Raw genomic sequence first — 18,334 nt, 5'->3', positions numbered from 1 at the left:
GTAAGTCCGAGCGAGCGCAATGTTTTGGAGGTCCAAGTAGCTTGTGGTTAAAACTCAACTCGGGCTACCACGCGGAACAGAACGAGAGACTCAGCGGAGTGGAAGACTTGGACAAAACGCGAGACGCGATCGCGACCGCGGCGGTGCGCGAATACGGGGATCACACGTTACGTCACATACATCACGCCTACTGTCACGCCTCCTCTGCTGCAGGCTTTCCGTCACGCTTACTGAAGTTCTTGTTCTCCTCGTACTTCTCGTACCAATCTCTTTTCTCTGCTGCTATCTTTATTGGCTAAACTTCCTGTTGCTCATCTTCTGCTATTTTGGCTCGTGATCCTCTTCGCAACTTGTCTATGGTCCGTACATAGCAAATAACCACCACAACGCCCGATCCTCTCTGGGATACGCCATGGCTTCGCAGACCCGGCCAGAGCCGATGAATGCGTCGCCTTACCACTCGAAGGTTAAGGTGACTCTCAGATTCGCCGATACCCAGTTCCCAGCCGGAGGAATGGTTACAGGGAATATGGAGCTGGAGTGCAAGGCGGAGAAGGGCCTCGGGATCAGCGTGATCATGGTGGAAATGTACGCGATCGAAGGTGAGCTCTGTAACCATTTGGAACTCCAGTCTACACTTGAGTATCGCATCTACTATCGTGTCTTCTGTCATCACATACCGTCCGCTGCTCTGTCGTCGCCAGGGTGAGTACTAGGGGCATGAAGCTGCTCGTTCGAGCCACGTTCCATGAAATGGTCGAGTGCACATCATGAAACAATTCATGTGAGAATCCAGCTGAGAGGCTGAGTGTCTTACTGCCTTCGTGCTACATCCATGATGTCAGGTGTCCTTTGAGGCGCTCTCTTACCGCCTGCCTCATGCCTACCGATCAGAGGGTCTCCGTTGTTGTGTTCGTAGTTGGTGGTACAAGTCTATTCTGGTCGATGTGTTACTCGATGGCCAGTCTTCATTGTCTGACGGACAATCTGGCGGAGTGTCCTCCGGACAAACTCCCTGGTCGATCGGGTTACTATCTCTTGACCCCCACGTCGAGCGCGGAGAACTCCGAGTGTGCCAAACAATGGCCGGTCGACTAGCAACTCTGAGCCTACTGCTAAGATTTCATAGCTGACCAATATACATAGAGCTGACATCGAGAGACCACTCCGCCACGTCGACGTTTCTGCACACCAAACGACTATTCCAAGGGCCCGGCCTTCCCCCCTCCAACTCAGTCCACCCATACCCCGCTCCCGGCGACCCGCCACTGCCGTCTCACTACTACCATGCGCGCCGCGGTATCACCACCTTCCCGTTCCAGTTTCCCCTGCCCGACTCGTCTCCGTCGTCGATAGACTTCGGCTCTGGACTTGCTCGACTGCGGTACGAAGTTAGAGCGAGCGTCGGCGTGTTCTGGAAGGGCGAGAGGAAGCTCGTGACGGACCAGAAGCCAATAGACGTGATTGAACGTCTGGAGGACGACTTCAACCGCGTGGACCCGGAGGGTGTTATTGTCGGCGAGAACGGGAAGATCTGGATGCAGGGCAAGGTTCTCGGCGGGTTCTTGATTGCTGGCCACCCCGCGTGCATCGAACTCCAAGTCAAGAACCATTCGAGCAAGAAGGTAGGCGAATCATGTTTCAGCCACGGAACAGATGCTCACTGCTTGACAGAACACCGGGCTGTCCGTCGTTCTGACACGGGAGCTGCACTTGCCGAACGTCCCTTCGAACCAGAAGCAGCCGCTGCAGCTGTCTGACACTGTGACCACGGTGTCGTTCCGAGGTCCCGAGTACATCATCCAACCCGGCGCAGAGGGTGTCGCCAACCTGGTCGTCGACGTGCCGAAGCATGCGCGAGGCGTCAAGGGCGGGTACCGACAGGGAGACAGTGGTAAGGCCACAGAGTGTTTGTTCGAGGTGCGCTGCATAGTAGGCATCAAGCTCGCCATGGGCATCGGAAGGTATGTATCAGATTCTCCATGTGAGACGAGCACTACTGACGGCGGCGAGCAGCAAGGACATTAGACTTGACTTGCCGGTGATGATCCTCCACCCGTCTGTCGCCCCGGAATACCCTCCTCCAGATATGTACGCGCTGCCTGCCCCCATGGGCGCCCCTCTCTACGACCCGACGTCGGGGATGCTATACCAGCCGCCGATGTCTCCAGCGCCTTATCTCGACCGACCGATGAGTCCCTACGCCTACCCAGTGCCGCCGATGTCTCCACCCATAGCGCCCTACGTGGACCAAGGTCAGGTCTGGCTCCCAGCGTCCTCTATGACGCCAATGCCGGCCAGTCTCTACGCGTCAGCCTCGCACTATGGCTATCCTGCGTCGCAGTACGCACCGCTCGCCGTCCCCTTCGTCCCTCCCCCACGACCGTCGAGTGCGGAGCCCACCCCATCTCAGCCTCTCCACGGCCTGCCCATGTCCATGCCGACGGCCGTGCCGCCGCCGCCACTTATCCCAATGCCGACCGGATCACACAACGCCGGTGGAGAGCGGGAAGAGGGCAAGGGCGAGCGGGCCTCACGCATCGCACATCATCTGCGCATGTCCTCGCGCCACCGCTCCGCATCCCCGCCTGCGCACCGGTACCACCTAGCAGACGCCCCTCCTGTTGCTCCTATTGTCCCTGCCGTCGCACTCGTCGCCGTCCCAGAAGGCCTTCCAGCGCAGGCCGCCTCGAGCCCCGCGTCATCGCCCGAGATGCACACCCGCCCGAACCTGACGCTGTCACCTCTGCTGACGGGCGGGGACGTCGTGTCTCCGCGCCCGATGCTCTCTCCGAAGGTGTCGTTCTCGAAGGATCCGTTTGAGAACGTCGGTAAGCTCGAGCGCTTGGCCGAACGGGAAGACGTGCAGAAGGAGGTGATCAGCACCTCGCCTCGTTTCGTCGCCTCTCCCGCGCGCAGTGCGAACGGGGACAGCAGGGAGAAAACGCTGCCGAAGCCGCCAGTACCGACCGGGAAGGAGCCAATCTCTACCCCACGTGGTCGAGCAGACTCGCTCTTCCCTCCCTCCCTCGTCGAAGCCGGCCCCCACGAGACTCCGCCAACACCCACACTCGCGGCTGCGGTGACCTCTCTCAAGGTGCCCCGGGGCCTCCGTCCAGGCAACGACCTCTCGGGGCTGGACGCGCTCGAGGCGAAGCTCCTCGCGGAAGTCGGCACGCGCAAACCCGAGAAGGAGCGCGCGCCCGACGTGCGGACTGTCCTCGCCAGTCCACCCACCGTCGCACCCATTGCGATCCCGCGCGCACAGGACGTCGAGCCCCCGGTTGACTCGGCGATCTCCAGTCTTACGCTCCCCGGCCTCGACGACATTGCGGACGAGAAGACGCTCAAGCGCGGTGGGATCAGTCGAGGCGGCGGGAGCGATCGCGAGCTTGACGTCGAAGGTAGCGCGCGCGCACGGGACAGTAGGGAGACTGCAACTGCGACCGCGCGTGGACGTGACAGGGAGAGCAGGGATACGAAGAAAGCGACTGGGTCCGGCACGAAGAGGAAGAGCGAGAAGCATGCCGCGGACGGGGATGCGACCGGGAAGGACAAGGACAAAGAGCTCGTGAAGCTTAGGAAGGCAGCGCAGGGACGCATCGCGGCGTGGCTGGGGAGTATCGATCCTGACGAACCGCCGCAGCCCGCCACTCCTCCACCCGAGACGCCGCCTCCTGCAACGCCTTCGCTGAGGCGTGGCCGCTCTCCCGTGCGTGCCGCGAGGTCGCCTGCGAGAAGTCCGGCGTACAGTCCGGTGGCGCGGAGTGCGCAGGTTACGCCTGAGCCCCCGGTTTCGCCACTTCGGGAGAAGAAGAGCGCGGAGATGGTGCTCAAGGATGTGTCCGCGGAGTCGAACAAGGAGAAAGAGAAAGAGAACGAGGATCCCAAGGAGACTCAGGCTGCTCCGAACCCGCGCTCCTCTGGCTTCCTGCCCATCGGTACTGTTCGTGCACATCCTACTGCTAACGGCAACGCGAACCTCAGCACGACCGGGAGGAAGACAACGCCGTTCGACGTGTACCTTGTGTCGAGGGCATCCCCTCGACTTCCTGTTTATCCACCCCGTCCTCTGGACTCGGAAGTCAAGTACGATGTGCGGTCGGCACGCGGCGGCAAGGGCGGTATCGTCACCTCCGTAGCAGCGATCTGGGCATCTGGCCAGAGTACTGAGAGGGCGGCGGTTCCGAAGGTTGCTCCTGCAAAGCCGCAGCCCAAACCTGCTAAGCTCGCGGAGCAGTGGAAAGCGAAGACCGCGTTGGGTGCTACGAAGCCTCCACCCAAACCCCTGGATCCTATCAAACCGACCCCCAAGCCCAAACCGGATGCTCTTAGATCACCCACGACGACCTCTCCACTCAGTGATGGACGTCCCAAGATGATGAGGCCGACACCGAAGAGTGGAACTTCGTCTCCAGCCCTGACGTCTTCCTCTCCTGACCCGACGATCGCCTCCGTCGGAGACCTCACGGCGAAGCGCGCACGGATGATCAAGTCGTCTTCCGTTCCAGCTGTCGTCTCGTCGTCCACTGCCACGCCTACCCTCTCTTCAACAGCGTCGCTTGCGCGACCGTCTCCCGCACGCGTAGATCGCCTCAAGCTCAGTGCGAAGCTACCGCCGACCATCGCCGAGGTGGACTCCCGTACCGATACGTCTTCCAAGACCGCTACACCCAAGTCTCCAGGTTCACCTCCTGCGAAGAACGAGTATGCCTTCGGACAGGCGCGCCTGCGAGAACTCATCAAGCGATACCAAGGACAAGTGAACCCGTCGTGAGCATCATCTTCTCTGCACTGGACTACGTCTTCGAATTCTCTACCGGCACATACCATCTCGACCGTCTCTGCATGTTTTGTCAGGTTATCTGTTTGACTGTTTCCCTGTTTCTTCGTCTATTCTGCTCATCTAGTCTAATGTACCACAACACGCTGCTGCTGCTAAGATCGCACAATGACTTATTAACTCACGACTCCGCCTCCTCATCTCATCGATACCTCTTGTTACGACCTTCACGATTCCTGTCCTCTCTCTGCGCCTGGATGTATTCTGTACCATATCGAATACAACGAACTAGTACCATATCGACGATCCCCAGCTTCTGCTAGTCCTTCGACTACCCTGGTGCATTGTCCCACACTCACAACGTAGGCTGATCTTTACGACACCGCCCCACCACATAGGTATCGCAGGACATGCCGGCATTCGAATCACCTCAACCTTATACCCCTACCCACGTGTTGCTCGAGCGTTCGCCGAAGGGGTCATCTGTTCTCGTCCGTGCGAGTCGGCTTGCCCGCAGCGAGAAAGGCGTCGGTGAGTAGTCCAGCGTCCACTGAACGCTATCTTATCAACTGACATGGAAGTCGGTGTGCTTCCACGGCGCCCGTATGCAGCTCTCCATCGGAATCCCGCCCCTTATCGTGGTGTGGGAGCGGAACGCGAGATAGAGTATAAAGACTGGAAGACAAGCTCCGTTCTGCTTCTCAGCTCCCGTTCCCTACAGTGATAGTAGGACGTCGCAACGACTTCGAAGTGAGAACAAGCACGAAAGTACAGATGGCGACCAGGTTGAACTCGGTTCCTATCAAGACACTCATTGAGGTGCGTGTCGTTGGGACGCTCGGATATGCGCGCGAACGCTCGCTCATTGATTGCGTGCGTCGATACCTCAGGTCGACCCGTTCGTGTAAGCAACAGTCGACATGAGCCTTCGCGTAACGTGACTAATGTTTCCGTAGTCCTGCAGATCAGCAACAGGTATCGTACCATCATTCTCATCTAGGTCATCGTACGCTCTCGTCCTGAGCGTTGTTTGCCTGTAGGGAGTCCACAACCGTTGGCAGTAAGTGCTGAATGCTTGCTCTGCGTTCGGTCCAGCAAAAGCTCAATCGTATTAGCCCTGACATTCCTGCGGTTGCAACTGTTAAACCTGGGGAGGTGCGTGTTCAATGGTGTGCGAGGTAATGAGACCTGGACTCACGTCGCATGTCCCAGGTCTTCAAGGTTCAGTGCGTGGGTACGCTATATGTTTGTCCGCGGCCAGTATTCCTCGAGACTGACTGCGTGTCTGTCAGATTGGACGGGCGCACAGATCGGCAACAACGATAGTGAGACAAAATACCACAGAAGCCGAGAGATGATGCATCTTATACCATGGCTTCAGCCAGCGACGACATTCGAGATGTCGATCTCTCGAAGGTACATAACCTCTCGGGACCGGTTGCGGTCGAGGGTGCCGAACCCGGAGACTGTCTCGTTGTCGATATTCTCGACGGTAGGATCCCTCCGCGATGCCTACTGTGCGGATGCTGATGAAACTTGCTAGTGGCGCCGTTCGACAAGATGCCCTGGGGATACACCGTGCGTAGCATGTGATGATGAAAGAAGAAAATGTTGTGGCTGACCTGTATCCATAGGGCATCTTCGAGCTGACCAACGGCGGAGGCCTGTTTGCACAAGAGTTCCAAAGCCGAGCAGCGAAGGCGATTTGGGATTTTCATGGTGCGCGGAATGCGATATTATACTCGCCTATTACTAATATATACTGTTGACTGCAGGTGTATACGCGACCTCCCGCCACATTCCTGGTGTCCGATTCGCTGGAGTGTCCCACCCGGGTCTGATCGGGACTGCGCCGTCGCAGGAACTTCTTGATACCTGGAACAAGCGAGAGAAGGAATTGATCGATGCGCATCCTGGTGCAGTTCCCCCTGTCGCGTTTCCTCCTCAGGCCCAAGGCGCGTATGTCGGGCAGAACATCCCGGAGACAGTGAGGGAGAAGATCTACGCCGAGGGTGCCAGGACGATCCCAGGTCGAGAGCATGGTGGGAACTGTGATGTGAGTTTCTTGCTCAACTCCGGATTTGAGCGCTGATATATCCCTTTACAGATCAAGAATCTCTCAAGGTAAGGACCTGTCGATCGTCCTAAGTCGCACTTTGACGTTCGGCTCCCAGGGGATCACGTTGCTATTTCCCCGTCTTCATCAAGGGTGCAAACCTTTCTGTCGGCGACTTGCACTTCTCCCAGGGAGATGTAAGACTTAATCCCCCGTATTGTAGACGCAATCGCTCACTCACACGTCTCGCACAGGGCGAGGTATCGACTCCTTGACCCGATCTTCGAGAGGAAGACTAATCATTGCATAGATGTCCTTCTGTGGTGCGATTGAGATGGTAGTGTGGTCGCCATTCGGAGGAACTACGTCAGAGAGGTACTGATGACAGGATGTAGGCGGGTATAATCACCTTCAGCTGCAGCATTATCAAGGGCGGCGTCGAGAAGCTTGGTCTCAAACAGCCCATCTTCCTCGTGAGCGCATCCTGGTCGCGTCGAGAGAGAGGTTTGACCATATTTGCGTCCTAGCCCTCTCCCGTCGATCCTTTGTACTCCTCGAAGGTAACCAGCAATGCTCGTTGCAGAAAAGACTGGATCTAACTACTGCATACGAATAGATCATTTTTGAAGGCATCAGTGTTGACTACCGTGGGTTGATGAATATGTTTCCCTGTTCGCATCGGACTGACTTCTATCTTCGTTTTTGCAGATGGCGATGGGAAGCAATACAACATGGATGCGTAAGGACTTTCCTGTGATCTCCCGCAACCCACCTGACGTGCACGAAAGAACCGTGGCATATAAGCAGGCTGCACTGAATGCTATTGCTTATCTTCAGAAGGTCTGCACCCTTCCCTCATTCTCAACCATGAGCATGCGGCTGATACCGTTTGCACAGCTTGGCTACAGTAAGTCCCATCTGTGCTTAGCACGGCGCTAACACATCCATTTACACAACGGACTCTAGCTCGCCAGCAGGCTTGTAAGTTTTGGTTACGTCAGCTCACGTTGTCCCATTATGCTGATTATCAATGAACAGACCTCCTTCTCTCGGCTGCTCCCGTTGAGAGTCATGTGGGAGCCATAGTAGTGAGTGTATACTCAATCTACTGTGACGCTGTTATGTTCTTACCGAGTTGTAGGACTCTCCAAATGCATGCGTAACGCTCGCCCTTCCCCTTGGAATCTTCGAAGACGTAAGTGGGTCCAATATGACTCTCAAAGTGTTCGCTCATGAGTCGCTTGCCTTAGGACATTCTTCCGAAAGCCACGGATCCTGTTCTGCCCTTCAAAGACCGTGGGGAGTGCGCCCTTCGCAGTGACGGCGTTCGCGAAGAGTCTTAGATCAAACGGCATGTACCGGAAAGCAGAAACTGTATTGTGTAAAGATAGCATGGTGATATTTTGGAATGTAGTGTCTCCACGTCGAATGCCACTGCCAAATATGCAAGTTGATCCTGCAACGCTTACGAGGCGAGCTAGTCTTTTATACTGCCATGATTATCATTTCCGACGAGCCCTTGTGTTCCGTTGTCTAGCACTCTCTTGAGCCTTCGCGGGAGCAGACTTCTTCTTGGCTGGTCGTGCGCGCGCCGACTTCTCCTCAGGGCGTGCAGCAGCGGCAGCCTTTTCATTGGCGTTCCTGGGAGGCGCCTCGCGAGTGCGGGCCTGTGCTGGCTTGGGCCTCTTCCTTGGCTTCTGTGCATCTCGAATGTCTTCTGCACTGGACCGGTGCCTCTTGAAATTCTGGTCGAAATCGCAAGAGCCCTTAGTATTGACCCGGGCTTCGACAACTATCTGAACGGGCGGATCGGGGAGCTTGAACGGAATGGCTGCATCGTCCGTCGGCCAATCGTTACGCTCGAGCGCCTTGTTGAACACTTCGAGCATCGAATCGTGCGTGAGTGGAACGCACTTCGAGGTCGTCTTCACCAGGTTCGCGTTGACGAGAACGTGTAGATCCTTGAGAAGACGCGTGAGCGGCCGGTTGCCCTTGATGCCCAGTGTTGTCGGCTTGTCAAGCCAGGCACGCTTCGCATTCCCCGCCTCTGTGTCGCTGACGTATTTGAAGAGGGTCGAGCACGCGCGATCGCCGTCGGGGTGGTCGTGCCGGGCGTGCCGGAGAAGGACCCAGAGAAGAACCCAGTAATACGACTCGAGATCGTGGTGGACACCATACACGAGAGCGAGGCAGTCGAGCAGCTGAACAGCCATGAAGTAGAATGTGCCCTGGCTCGTACGTGAGTACTATGAAGGGACAGAAAGTCGTCGTAAACACTCACCGTGCGTTCTTTGGGCTTTTTGACTTCACCATCCTCATCCGCGGCGACCTGCGATTCAATCATCGATGAGGCATTGCTTCTTCCTGATCGTTCTGGGTCTGCGGCTGGTTCGGCCTCCTCCATCTCGACATCCTTCTGGCCGTCCGGGTCTAATGGGTCTAATATTGAGCTGTAGTCGAAGTCGTGAAGGAAGCCGGCGAACGGATGCTCATCGCGGTTCTCAACGATGAGGATGTTCCCCACACTGATGTCGCGATGAAGGACCCCGGCGTGTTCGCAGGCAAGTTTATGACCTAGGTGATAGGGTCAATGAGTGGGTCTAGTCTGAACTGAGTTCGGGGAACTCACCAATGATGGCGTCTCTCATGGCCGTGATGAGCTCTTTGGTGCTCCTGAACGACGTGATCGGCCGACCAACGATATCAATGACGAAGCGCATGTGGCTGCGTTCGCGGAAGCCCTTGTCTCGGCCTCTTGTTGAGCGCCAGGTAAAGGTCTGCTGCTCGGGGAAGGGTATAGGTTCATCCAACTCGTTGTCGCTCTCGTCACTAAGCGAAGAGAGGGACGAGCCTGAGAAGGCTGAGAATGCTGAAGAACTCGACGAGGATGAGTTCGAAGACAGCGATGACGAAGATTTAGTGCGCTTCAAGCCAGCATCGATTGCAGTGTTCGACGCGTCGTTGTAGGGAAGGGAACCACCTCCGGCCATCCACTGAGCGACCGCCCTTTCCCCAAGGTCTCCGCCCAACAGGAGGCGAGGAAGCCCATACCGTAGATTCTCAGGAATCCTGTCAAGGCGTTGATAGAACTCCTTCTCTGACGTCCTGATGATCTGCCTCCAGGAGTCCTTGACGATGAATCGCCTGAGCGGGAACTCGGGGTTGTAGAGGTCCGCATTGTCTTCCACAGCGACCCAGACCATCGTGGAGCGAGAAAAGAGGCAGCTATTCACGTCGAGGAGCTTGAAGAGGATGTAAGCCTTGCACGCGTTGCTCGTCTCACTCTTGTAGACGAGCACTCGACGAGCCTTGGAGAGATCGGAAGGGACTTCCAGTCCAGTGACCTCGAGCCGCTTCTTGAGAGTCGCCTGGAGGTCCGCGGAGAGCTTGCGCACAGTCGGGTCCCATCCGACGAAGGGTATGTTCACGTTGATCGGGTGGGTGAAGCGCCAGAAGAACTGGCGCAGTAGACGGTGGTCCTTCTTGAGGCTGAACGGCTTCGAAACCACCGCGCACGAGTGGTCGAAACGAGCGATGCGGACGTCGTCGCCGTAGATGCCGAGCACGAACACAGCGAGGAGACCATGTGCGAGCATGACATTGCGAGCACTCACGGCGAGCGGGATGATGGCGTCCGTGTGGGTGGTGCCTTGTCTGGGAAACGGGTCTTGATCGCTCATGCTCTTCGCATCTATAATCATGGATATTTGCTGCCAGTCTCCGATTCGTAGAGTCTTGCCTGGAAAGGAGACGGAGATGTCGGGCTTCGAACCGTTGTCGTTGTGGGCGAAGGGGGCGATGGGGAAGGGGATTATGTTCTGTGAGGTGTCGAGGAAGGTGAGGCACTTGTACTTTGGGGATCCTGCGATCAACAAGCCAAGACCACGAATCTAGTCGGGGGCGGTGAGCACGTTAGCGGCCCTAACCACCGACAACCACCCACTCACTAGGTCCGGATAGCTCTTTCGCTCTTCTCCTTTCTTCGGCAACCACTCAGCAAATGGGGTTTTCTTCGCATTATTCCCAGTATTGTGCCTGCAGGGTATGATGGAGGGTATATACGTAGCGAGGTAGTCCTCGACGGTGTCGTGCTCTTCGTTGAGCACGTTGATGCGCCCAGCGAGCTCGTGTCGCCAGCCTTCTTTGACGTCATACTTATCACTTCTAGTAGCTTCTATTACGAAAGGATAGTCAACCCTCTTATTGATACTGGAATGTATCAGCACCGCATACCTGAGTTGAAGAGGAAGGTGGTTGAGATAGACATTCGATGACGGTGCCTTGTACCGGCGAAAATCAATCGTCCTGGATAAATTAGAGAGTTTAGCAAGTCATATAAGTGCAGTCACATCACCTCAGGGTGAGTACTCACGAATGTTTATACAAGAAGCGAGGAGGAGGAAGAAGAGGGAGGAGAACAACGTACGCGCTGGCTGCACTGCCACAACCATCCAGGAGCATCATCTTAAACGCCGAAAGTTCCCTAGACCGTTTGTACCCTTCCTCCAGCTCGACGCCGCTACGGGAAAACATTGCGAACATTGAGGACAGGCCTGGAAGCAGTGCCAGAGGAAAGGTCGGCTCGTTTCCGTCACCATCTTAGACCCAAGCCCCGAAGGGTAAGTAGTAGCCTTCAAGAACTTCACCATTGACGGGCGAGCATCGCCCAAGTCGGACTCACTGGGACGCAGATACTATCTTTACCAGCCCGCTTTCAGAAGCGAGGAGAGACACACAACAACGCAAGAATGTGGGACTTTGAGACGTGAGGTAACATGATGTCTCCAGAACCTGGCGCCGGGGTCCGTGCAGTTCCGAGTCGAGCGGCGGCAACACGTGTTCGAGCTCTCCCACATACCACCATCATCTATGTTGTGCAAGACAATCCCGCTCGATGCCTCAGACCATCCAGTTAAATCGGTGACTATCTACCAGTCATCGGCAGCAGAGGTGACTCGCACGTTCACTGTGAGCTTGCAGGTGAGTCCGATCGACTATTCGCAGCGTCGCGATACTTCCCTATCCCACCTCACGTACGCCATCACAGAGCGGTCGGAATATCATAGAAGTATCGGGCTTGTCCAACGCCATCGATGCTGACTCTCCTAGGATCCACGGTCTCCCTGAGAATGTCAGCGTTCTGGATATCTGTTGCGACGTCAGGTCAGGGCGATCCGCAGGAATCAACGCCCGATCTGAGATGATAGAGAAGTTGCGATCCCAGAAGAGAGAGCTCAGCACCGAAAAGTCCATGCATCGGGAAGAGTATGAAGCCTTGGAAGGATCTATCCGTTCGCCGCTGCAGGCTGGCATGTCCCCGAAGGACATGAACGCATTCCTAGATAGCTTCCTGGCACGGAAGCGTCTTGCCGTCAAGAACATGCAGGAGATCGACACACGGATTGCGGATCTTGAGCGCGAGATTGCTAGTCTGGAGAAGACAAGCAAGAGAGACTCCGCACTGGGTGCGGTGACTGTTACTGCGGACGCAAAGGACGACTGCAGTGCCGACTTTCAGCTGACGTATTGTGCGTGTGCCACAAAAGCTGTCCTTGATTCAAGTTATTGACAATCGACGCCCACAGTGGTTTCTGGCGCAAGCTGGTCGCCATTCTATGATCTCCATGCCAGCAGCACGTCCGAGGGCAAGACATCCGAAGGCATCAAGCTGCATTACTCTGCAAGCATCAGCCAGAAAACCGGGGAGGATTGGTCCGACACAGCTCTCACGCTGTGCACGGCGAGTTCGCAGACCTTGCAAAGCCTCTCTATACCGTCAATCGACTCCCTGAAGCTTATTGAAATCGGAAGGCGCTCCTGGCGAAGTCGAAGTCCCTCCCCGATCGATGGTGGCTATTACCGAGAACGCCACATAGTTTCTCCGGTTCCGATCGCCTTGATGCCTATGCCGGCCGCCGCACCACGCGCAGTGGTCGGAGTCCCATCCGCCGCTGTCTCTGGATAGACAACGGCTGTCGACCGCAACCCTCTCGTTCTCTCCTACCGAGTCGACAGCGCGCTGTCGCTGCCCAGTGACGGGCTGGCGCACAAAATTACCATCGCGATCCTGGACTTCTCTGCGACACTGAAGTACGTGTGCGTCCCCCGGAAGGGACCATCTGCTTTCATCGAAGCCAGCATCAAGAACACGAGCGATTACGAGCTCCTCTCTGGGCCGGTCAGTGTGTTCATGAACGACGGCTTCGTCACGAAGACCACCATGCGGGTACGTGATCTCATCGGATTTTTACATCACATGTAGGAACCCGACTGATATCTAAAACTGCAGCATGTTAGTGCCGAGGAGAGCTTCGACTGCGTCCTTGGGGTGGATACTGCCATCAAGGTCTCTTCCGAGCAGAAGTCGCGCACCGAACAAGAACCGGAGCGTAACTTTGCCGAACCAACCAAGACGACCACGCAGACGTTACTAACGACTGTGACGAACGGGCACAAGTTCGATGTGTCCGACGTCGTTGTCCGCGGCGCGATTCCCCTTGGGAACGACGCCTCGAAGATCTCAGTTGCGCTGCGCAAGCCTGAGGGACTTGCACGCGCGAACGACGGCGAGGATGTCCCTGTCAGCCTTGGTGAGGACTCGAAGAACGTCAAGGTTTGTTGGACGACGCCGAAAGATGGGAAAGGAGGGGAGAAAGATGGATTGTACGAATGGATTTGCGAGGTATCAGCGGGGAAGGCGATCGTTCTGGAGACCGAATGGGACGTGAAGGGACCGGCGAAGGTGAAGTGGGAGGAAAAGACCAACTAGGAGTTTGAATAGCTCGGTAAACATGCAGTAGACATGAAGTAAAGTCGGTTGTCCTCCAATTATTGTATAGTACATAGCGTCTCATCGACCGAACTCAACGTTCACCGCAGACCCGGCTGCAGGCCAGAATGTTTCAATACACATACTCGTCTTCCGCATCACCCACAAGGACAGAATGCCCGATAGTCGAGCCTATCGAGCCCAGGACACGCGCAAAGATAACGGAGCGCACGCCGGTAGAGCCGGAGAAGGAGGACTCCTGGACGTCGTCCACATCAAACCGCACGTCCTGCCGGCTTGCTTCTTGAAGGTCGAGCAGGAAGCGACAGACGAGGACGTCTGTGAGGCTGCCAGCGTGTGATGATGCGAGAAGAGGGTTAGCGCGAGCATAGGTGACAAGAGCTGGATAACTGGAAGCTGGGGATGGGGGATGAGGGGCGACCTACGGGATTGTGAACTGGGCGGTCGTCGTGCCACTTTGTGGACCCAGGATCTGTGCGGGATATCGGGTCAGCGGTTCGCTCTCGTATGACTGGGCTCGTAGGCATGTCCGCCGGACGTACGGAAGCCAGCGTGAAACTCAAATGAAGGGTGTTCAGTATGAATAAGATTCTGTGGAGTACAGACATCAGTCGAATCAGTGGACGCCGTGAACACACGCTGCATGCTCCACTGACATGAAGTATAGACTGCCTGTGCAACCGCGTAGTAAATATGGAGGTGAGCAAGCTCGCCGCTCATGTGACAGCCAGGGGAGTGGATTACTCACCGTTCCACAACATGATAGATGCCAGTGACGCCCGGTTTCCATAGGTCACTCCAGTCTTTAAGTTGCGCCAAGTTGCCACCACCAGGAGGAAGTCCGCGATGATAGAACCCCCTCGGGAGAACGCGGTGACTGCGCGAACAAGGAACTATAAGCGACTGGGAAAATAGGATGGCTAACCAGGTAGGACATACGTCTGTTAATCTCGTCAGTCAACTCAGCCACTTCCATAGGAGAAGGGAGTCAACGAACATGAGAAGCTCAGATAACGTGACGGAGTGGCTCTGCCCGCATCCGAACCCGGGAATCACTATCCCTGAGATATCCTCGTGATATTGATACTGCATTCGAAAGAATGAACAAAAGACTTGATGGAAAGCGGGAAAAAGCAGACATACCATATTAACAACGAACGGCGCCAGAGAGAGTATTAAGATGAGCAGGGATACGACATGGTTCTTTGTGAGAACGAAGGCTCGCAGGCCCGCGAAGACTGCAAGACAGAATGTGGGCAGAGATGGTGTCAATTAGCGTTGTGTTCAACCATCCCTCAAGGTTGTTCCTACTTACTCGCAGGCGCGAGGAACTGTAGGCTATTGGTGGTGAGGCCAGCCCTCACGAGGAGATTGCAGCTTGTGGGTGACATTGAATCAGCATTGGAGGTGGGCTCGTCTTACGCTGGGGCACTACCTCTGCAAAGCCGTGAGCATACGGAAGGGAGGCGAGCAGGACAATCCTAGACACGCACTTCGAGAGAGAGGTTCGGAGCTGACGTGACCGTGTTCATGATCACATACAGCATAGATATATATCTCGTGGCGAAGTAGAGCGCGGACGCGCCGGTGATCTTGCCCGTCCAGAAGAGCCCCACCTCGCGGTCGAGATTGATGAGGTAGTCGTAGACTATGGGCACTATGCCCAACCCTGAGTGAGTGCATCGACACGAAACAGACTCGACGAACGTGCTCACTCAGCGATGCGTAAAAGACGATATATTCATTTTGACTGAAGGCACGGTCGATGGTAAGTCAGCACATACTGCAAGCCATGGGAGAGGAATGATACGCACTAGTCCTGATATGCAGCTACAAGTGCGGCAGTCTCGTCTTGGGTAGACATCCTGGAGTCGCGAGCCTGAGGGTTTGAGATTGAACAGGAGGAGTCATTGGCAGTACTCCGGCACTATATGGACCACTCCAAGACTGCGCTCAAACTATCGCCCATGAGAGAAGGCTTCGAGATGCAACTCCAGGTGGCGTATGTCGTTAGAAACCCATTTGACATGCTGCCCGGCGGCGATGAGGGTCGCGGGGTGACCGCCAGTATGCCCTCTCCAATCGCAGTGCACAGTTAGAGCTTCTATCAATCTAGCAAAGTTAGTTGCGGTGCCGCTTATGATAGCACGCACATACCAAGAAGCAAGTCTACGAATAGCACTTCTCGGAATCCACGGGGCACCCAAAGCAGGGGAAAACAGGATCCAAGGAAGATAGTACAAACTTAGGCACCGCGGGAAATGATCTGCACAGCAGACTGCGGCATTTGCGGCGGAACCTTGGCGTTTCCAAGGTCTGTGGGTCTGCGGCTACTACGTCTGTTGATCTGTCAAATGGGCGGTTCGATTGACAGGTTACGATGAATGAGCGCGAAAATTAGTGTTGACATATGGGCGGCGTGGCGGGGCATCCAACATCATACCGCGTTCGTGACGTATATATGTGAGCCATTGGGTAAGTAGTGTGCATCGTGACGGACACTCACCTCTGAGCGGCGAGTATGTACTAGCACTCGTACTTGTCCGGAATTGGTGGTGGCATGTACACAGTACTGGGACCTTCAGAATGCGATCAAGCGTCGAAGCGGTGGATCTAGCCTTGAGCGTTCAGACCAAGATATCTCTGCAACTGGACAGACAATTCATACACATGTGCCGGCTATTGAGTACTCACGAAATCCAGTCCCAACACTCCTCGGAGCCTGACCAATGCAAATCCACCTCCCCACAACTTCAAGCGTGATCACGGCGACTCCTCACAGCCCCAATCCCGGTCTTCTGTAGCTCTAGTACGCACAGACGCCACCCGGGACGGCACGACGGTCGAGCCTATCGACCCCATCACCCGCGCGAACACGACCGACCCGACGCTGGAAACGCCGGACGACAACGACAACGACGGCCCGGCGCCGGGCTCCATGTCGAAGTGGACATCTTGGCGGCTCGCCTCTTGCAGGTCGAGCAGGAAGCGGCAGACGAGTACGTCTGTGAGGCTATTGCAGGGAGGGGATGAAGGGGGAGAGGCCCAGCACCGAACGGGAGGTAGCGGGAGGGAGAGTGTGGGTGAGGATGGGGATGGGGATGAGGATGAAGACGTACGGATTGGTGAACTCGGCGGTCGTTGCGCCGCTCCGTACGCCCAGGACCTATGTACAAAATATATAGGATAGGTGCATCAGAGGACAGCGTAGTTCATGCGGGTGGTGTCTGCCAGACGTACCGAAGATAGAGTCAAACTTAGATGGAGGACGTTCAATACGAACAGGATTCTAGGGAGAGTACAGTCCGGGTCGTCAGTTTTGCTGTATACGTGTAGCCGAGCTGCGCGGTTGAACTGACATGAAATACAGGCTGCCTGGATAGATGGTAGAGACAGGCTTCAGCAAGCTTGGAATAGTACGCGTCTGAGAGGGAGGAGGGGATATCCTCACCGTTCCACAACATGACATGTACGAGCGACGTCCGCGGTCCACGAACAAATCGCGCGAACGAAGGGCTGGTCTTGAGGTTCCACCAGGTCACCATCACGAGGAGGAAGTCCGAGATGATAGATCCTCCTCTGGAGACCGCGGTGACTGCGAAGGGATCAACGTGAACAATCAACCAAGCTGGACTCGGGAATGGCCCATAGCCAAACAGAAACCGTACGTCTGCCCAGGGTAGTGCAGGCGTTAGTTATGGAAACTGCGTGCTAGATATGTAAGACAACCACGAACATGATCACTTCAGCCTCGGTCATGGGATAAGTCTCCCCGCACCCGAACCCAGGGATGTTGACGCCCGTGATCCCCAGGTGGTATTGAAACTAGTTCAATGCTCGATTTAGCATAAGCACCGGGAAGGCAAGGGACAGTCAGAAGCGGTACCGCTCGGGAGGACTTACCATGTTCACGCAGAACGGTGCAAGGAAGAGTACGAAGATGAACAGCGAAAGGGCGCGATTCTTGGTCAGGGCGAAGGCACGCAGGCCGGAGAAGACTGCAGGACGATATCAGCGCGATCATAGGCTCGGACCGTGGCGCGGTAGTGCCCGGCACTCACCTGCAGGCGCGATGGACTGTAGGTTATCGATGGTGAGGCTGGTCTTCACCAAGAGGTCGCAGCTACAGCGAGGTTTCGCAAACCCGACGTCAGTTGGGGTTGGAAGTGAGCTACTTGTTAGCGGGTACTGATACCTCTAGGATAAGCATACATTTAAGCCTGAGGTAGTGCTAGACAGGAGCCCAGGAACAGGAACGTACTTCGAGAGGGATGCTGGGGTACCATTTCACCAGATTGAAGATCACATAGAGCATGGGGATGTACCTGGCCGCGAAGAAGAGTGCGGATGCGCCTGTGAGGCTGCGGGCCCAGAAGAGCCCGACTTCGCGGTCGAAGGTGATGATGTAGTCGTATACCAAGGGTACTGCGCCACCGTTTTAGATCAGACTACACTCCAGCGGGTATACTTTGCGGAGAGACTCACTTATGGACGCGATGAAGATGTAGTTGTCGGTTTGACTAGCGGCAGAGCAAGTACTCAGCGTCCCCGAGACGACGGAGAGAAAGGACAGTGCTGCACTCACAGAGTCTCATACTGAGCGATGAATCCAGACGGGCCTACTTCAACGGACATCTTGAAATGGGAACAGACCTGGCGAGTTGATGCCGCCACCAGCAGCGAGCTCCCCTCTTAAATATGCCAT

The 18,334-nt window shown here is 55.9% G+C and overlaps 6 protein-coding genes across 6 annotated transcripts; 3 read left to right on the top strand and 3 right to left on the bottom strand.

The window, feature by feature from the left end:
• Positions 1-240: 240 nt before the first annotated feature.
• On the top strand, positions 241-5,218 carry L226DRAFT_539372 (uncharacterized protein). Its single transcript, XM_067681671.1, has 4 exons — positions 241-602; positions 1,147-1,625; positions 1,675-1,964; positions 2,017-5,218. Exons 1-4 carry the CDS (start codon positions 413-415, stop codon positions 4,775-4,777), a joined length of 3,720 nt encoding a protein of 1,239 aa, XP_067530498.1. The 5' UTR covers positions 241-412; the 3' UTR covers positions 4,778-5,218.
• A 175-nt stretch (positions 5,219-5,393) lies between these two features.
• L226DRAFT_539371 (Acetamidase/Formamidase) lies at positions 5,394-8,299 on the top strand. The gene is made up of 25 exons (XM_067681670.1): positions 5,394-5,602; positions 5,674-5,687; positions 5,740-5,758; positions 5,824-5,843; positions 5,899-5,938; positions 5,996-6,017; positions 6,076-6,108; positions 6,165-6,275; positions 6,327-6,361; positions 6,418-6,502; positions 6,559-6,839; positions 6,891-6,907; positions 6,958-7,036; positions 7,094-7,099; positions 7,150-7,176; positions 7,235-7,312; positions 7,367-7,399; positions 7,456-7,486; positions 7,548-7,578; positions 7,628-7,679; positions 7,737-7,746; positions 7,806-7,820; positions 7,878-7,927; positions 7,981-8,034; positions 8,090-8,299. The coding sequence occupies exons 1-25, from the start codon at positions 5,558-5,560 to the stop codon at positions 8,180-8,182; spliced, it is 1,281 nt and encodes a 426-aa protein (XP_067530497.1). The 5' UTR covers positions 5,394-5,557; the 3' UTR covers positions 8,183-8,299.
• Positions 8,300-8,674: 375 nt separating this feature from the next.
• Positions 8,675-11,116, bottom strand: L226DRAFT_493623 (uncharacterized protein; the record flags this gene model as incomplete). Its single annotated transcript, XM_067677450.1, has 6 exons — positions 11,073-11,116; positions 10,787-11,013; positions 9,842-10,729; positions 9,469-9,661; positions 9,169-9,413; positions 8,675-9,067 (listed from the first exon to the last, which is right to left on the bottom strand). Coding segments are annotated over exons 1-6 (1,980 nt in total), but the record flags the coding sequence as incomplete, so codon positions are not given.
• A 476-nt stretch (positions 11,117-11,592) lies between these two features.
• Positions 11,593-13,740, top strand: L226DRAFT_515152 (uncharacterized protein). Its single transcript, XM_067678435.1, is given in 5 exon segments — positions 11,593-11,819; positions 11,887-12,367; positions 12,425-12,792; positions 12,805-13,065; positions 13,129-13,740. 5 exon segments carry the CDS (start codon positions 11,709-11,711, stop codon positions 13,606-13,608), a joined length of 1,701 nt encoding a protein of 566 aa, XP_067530495.1. The 5' UTR covers positions 11,593-11,708; the 3' UTR covers positions 13,609-13,740.
• On the bottom strand, positions 13,621-15,823 carry L226DRAFT_616508 (uncharacterized protein). The gene is made up of 12 exons (XM_067686915.1): positions 15,787-15,823; positions 15,444-15,733; positions 15,345-15,379; positions 15,123-15,286; positions 14,945-15,008; positions 14,773-14,867; positions 14,627-14,715; positions 14,378-14,508; positions 14,286-14,301; positions 14,172-14,220; positions 14,055-14,101; positions 13,621-13,955 (listed from the first exon to the last, which is right to left on the bottom strand). Exons 2-12 carry the CDS (start codon positions 15,491-15,493, stop codon positions 13,742-13,744), a joined length of 954 nt encoding a protein of 317 aa, XP_067530494.1. The 5' UTR covers positions 15,494-15,733; positions 15,787-15,823; the 3' UTR covers positions 13,621-13,741.
• Positions 15,824-16,446: 623 nt separating this feature from the next.
• On the bottom strand, positions 16,447-18,264 carry L226DRAFT_563088 (uncharacterized protein; the record flags this gene model as incomplete). Its single annotated transcript, XM_067683538.1, has 11 exons — positions 16,447-16,642; positions 16,749-16,795; positions 16,870-16,918; positions 16,989-17,004; positions 17,081-17,226; positions 17,366-17,454; positions 17,533-17,627; positions 17,691-17,826; positions 17,891-18,054; positions 18,115-18,149; positions 18,215-18,264. Coding segments are annotated over 11 exons (1,023 nt in total), but the record flags the coding sequence as incomplete, so codon positions are not given.
• Between the last annotated feature and the right edge of the window lie 70 nt (positions 18,265-18,334).

The sequence above is a fragment of the Lentinus tigrinus genome, assembly GCF_003813185.1.
Source record: "Lentinus tigrinus ALCF2SS1-7 unplaced genomic scaffold L226scaffold_42, whole genome shotgun sequence".
Lineage (NCBI taxonomy): Eukaryota > Fungi > Basidiomycota > Agaricomycetes > Polyporales > Polyporaceae > Lentinus > Lentinus tigrinus.
The sequence above is the reverse complement of the archived record's forward strand: the minus strand, read 5'-3'. Positions and strand labels throughout refer to the sequence as shown.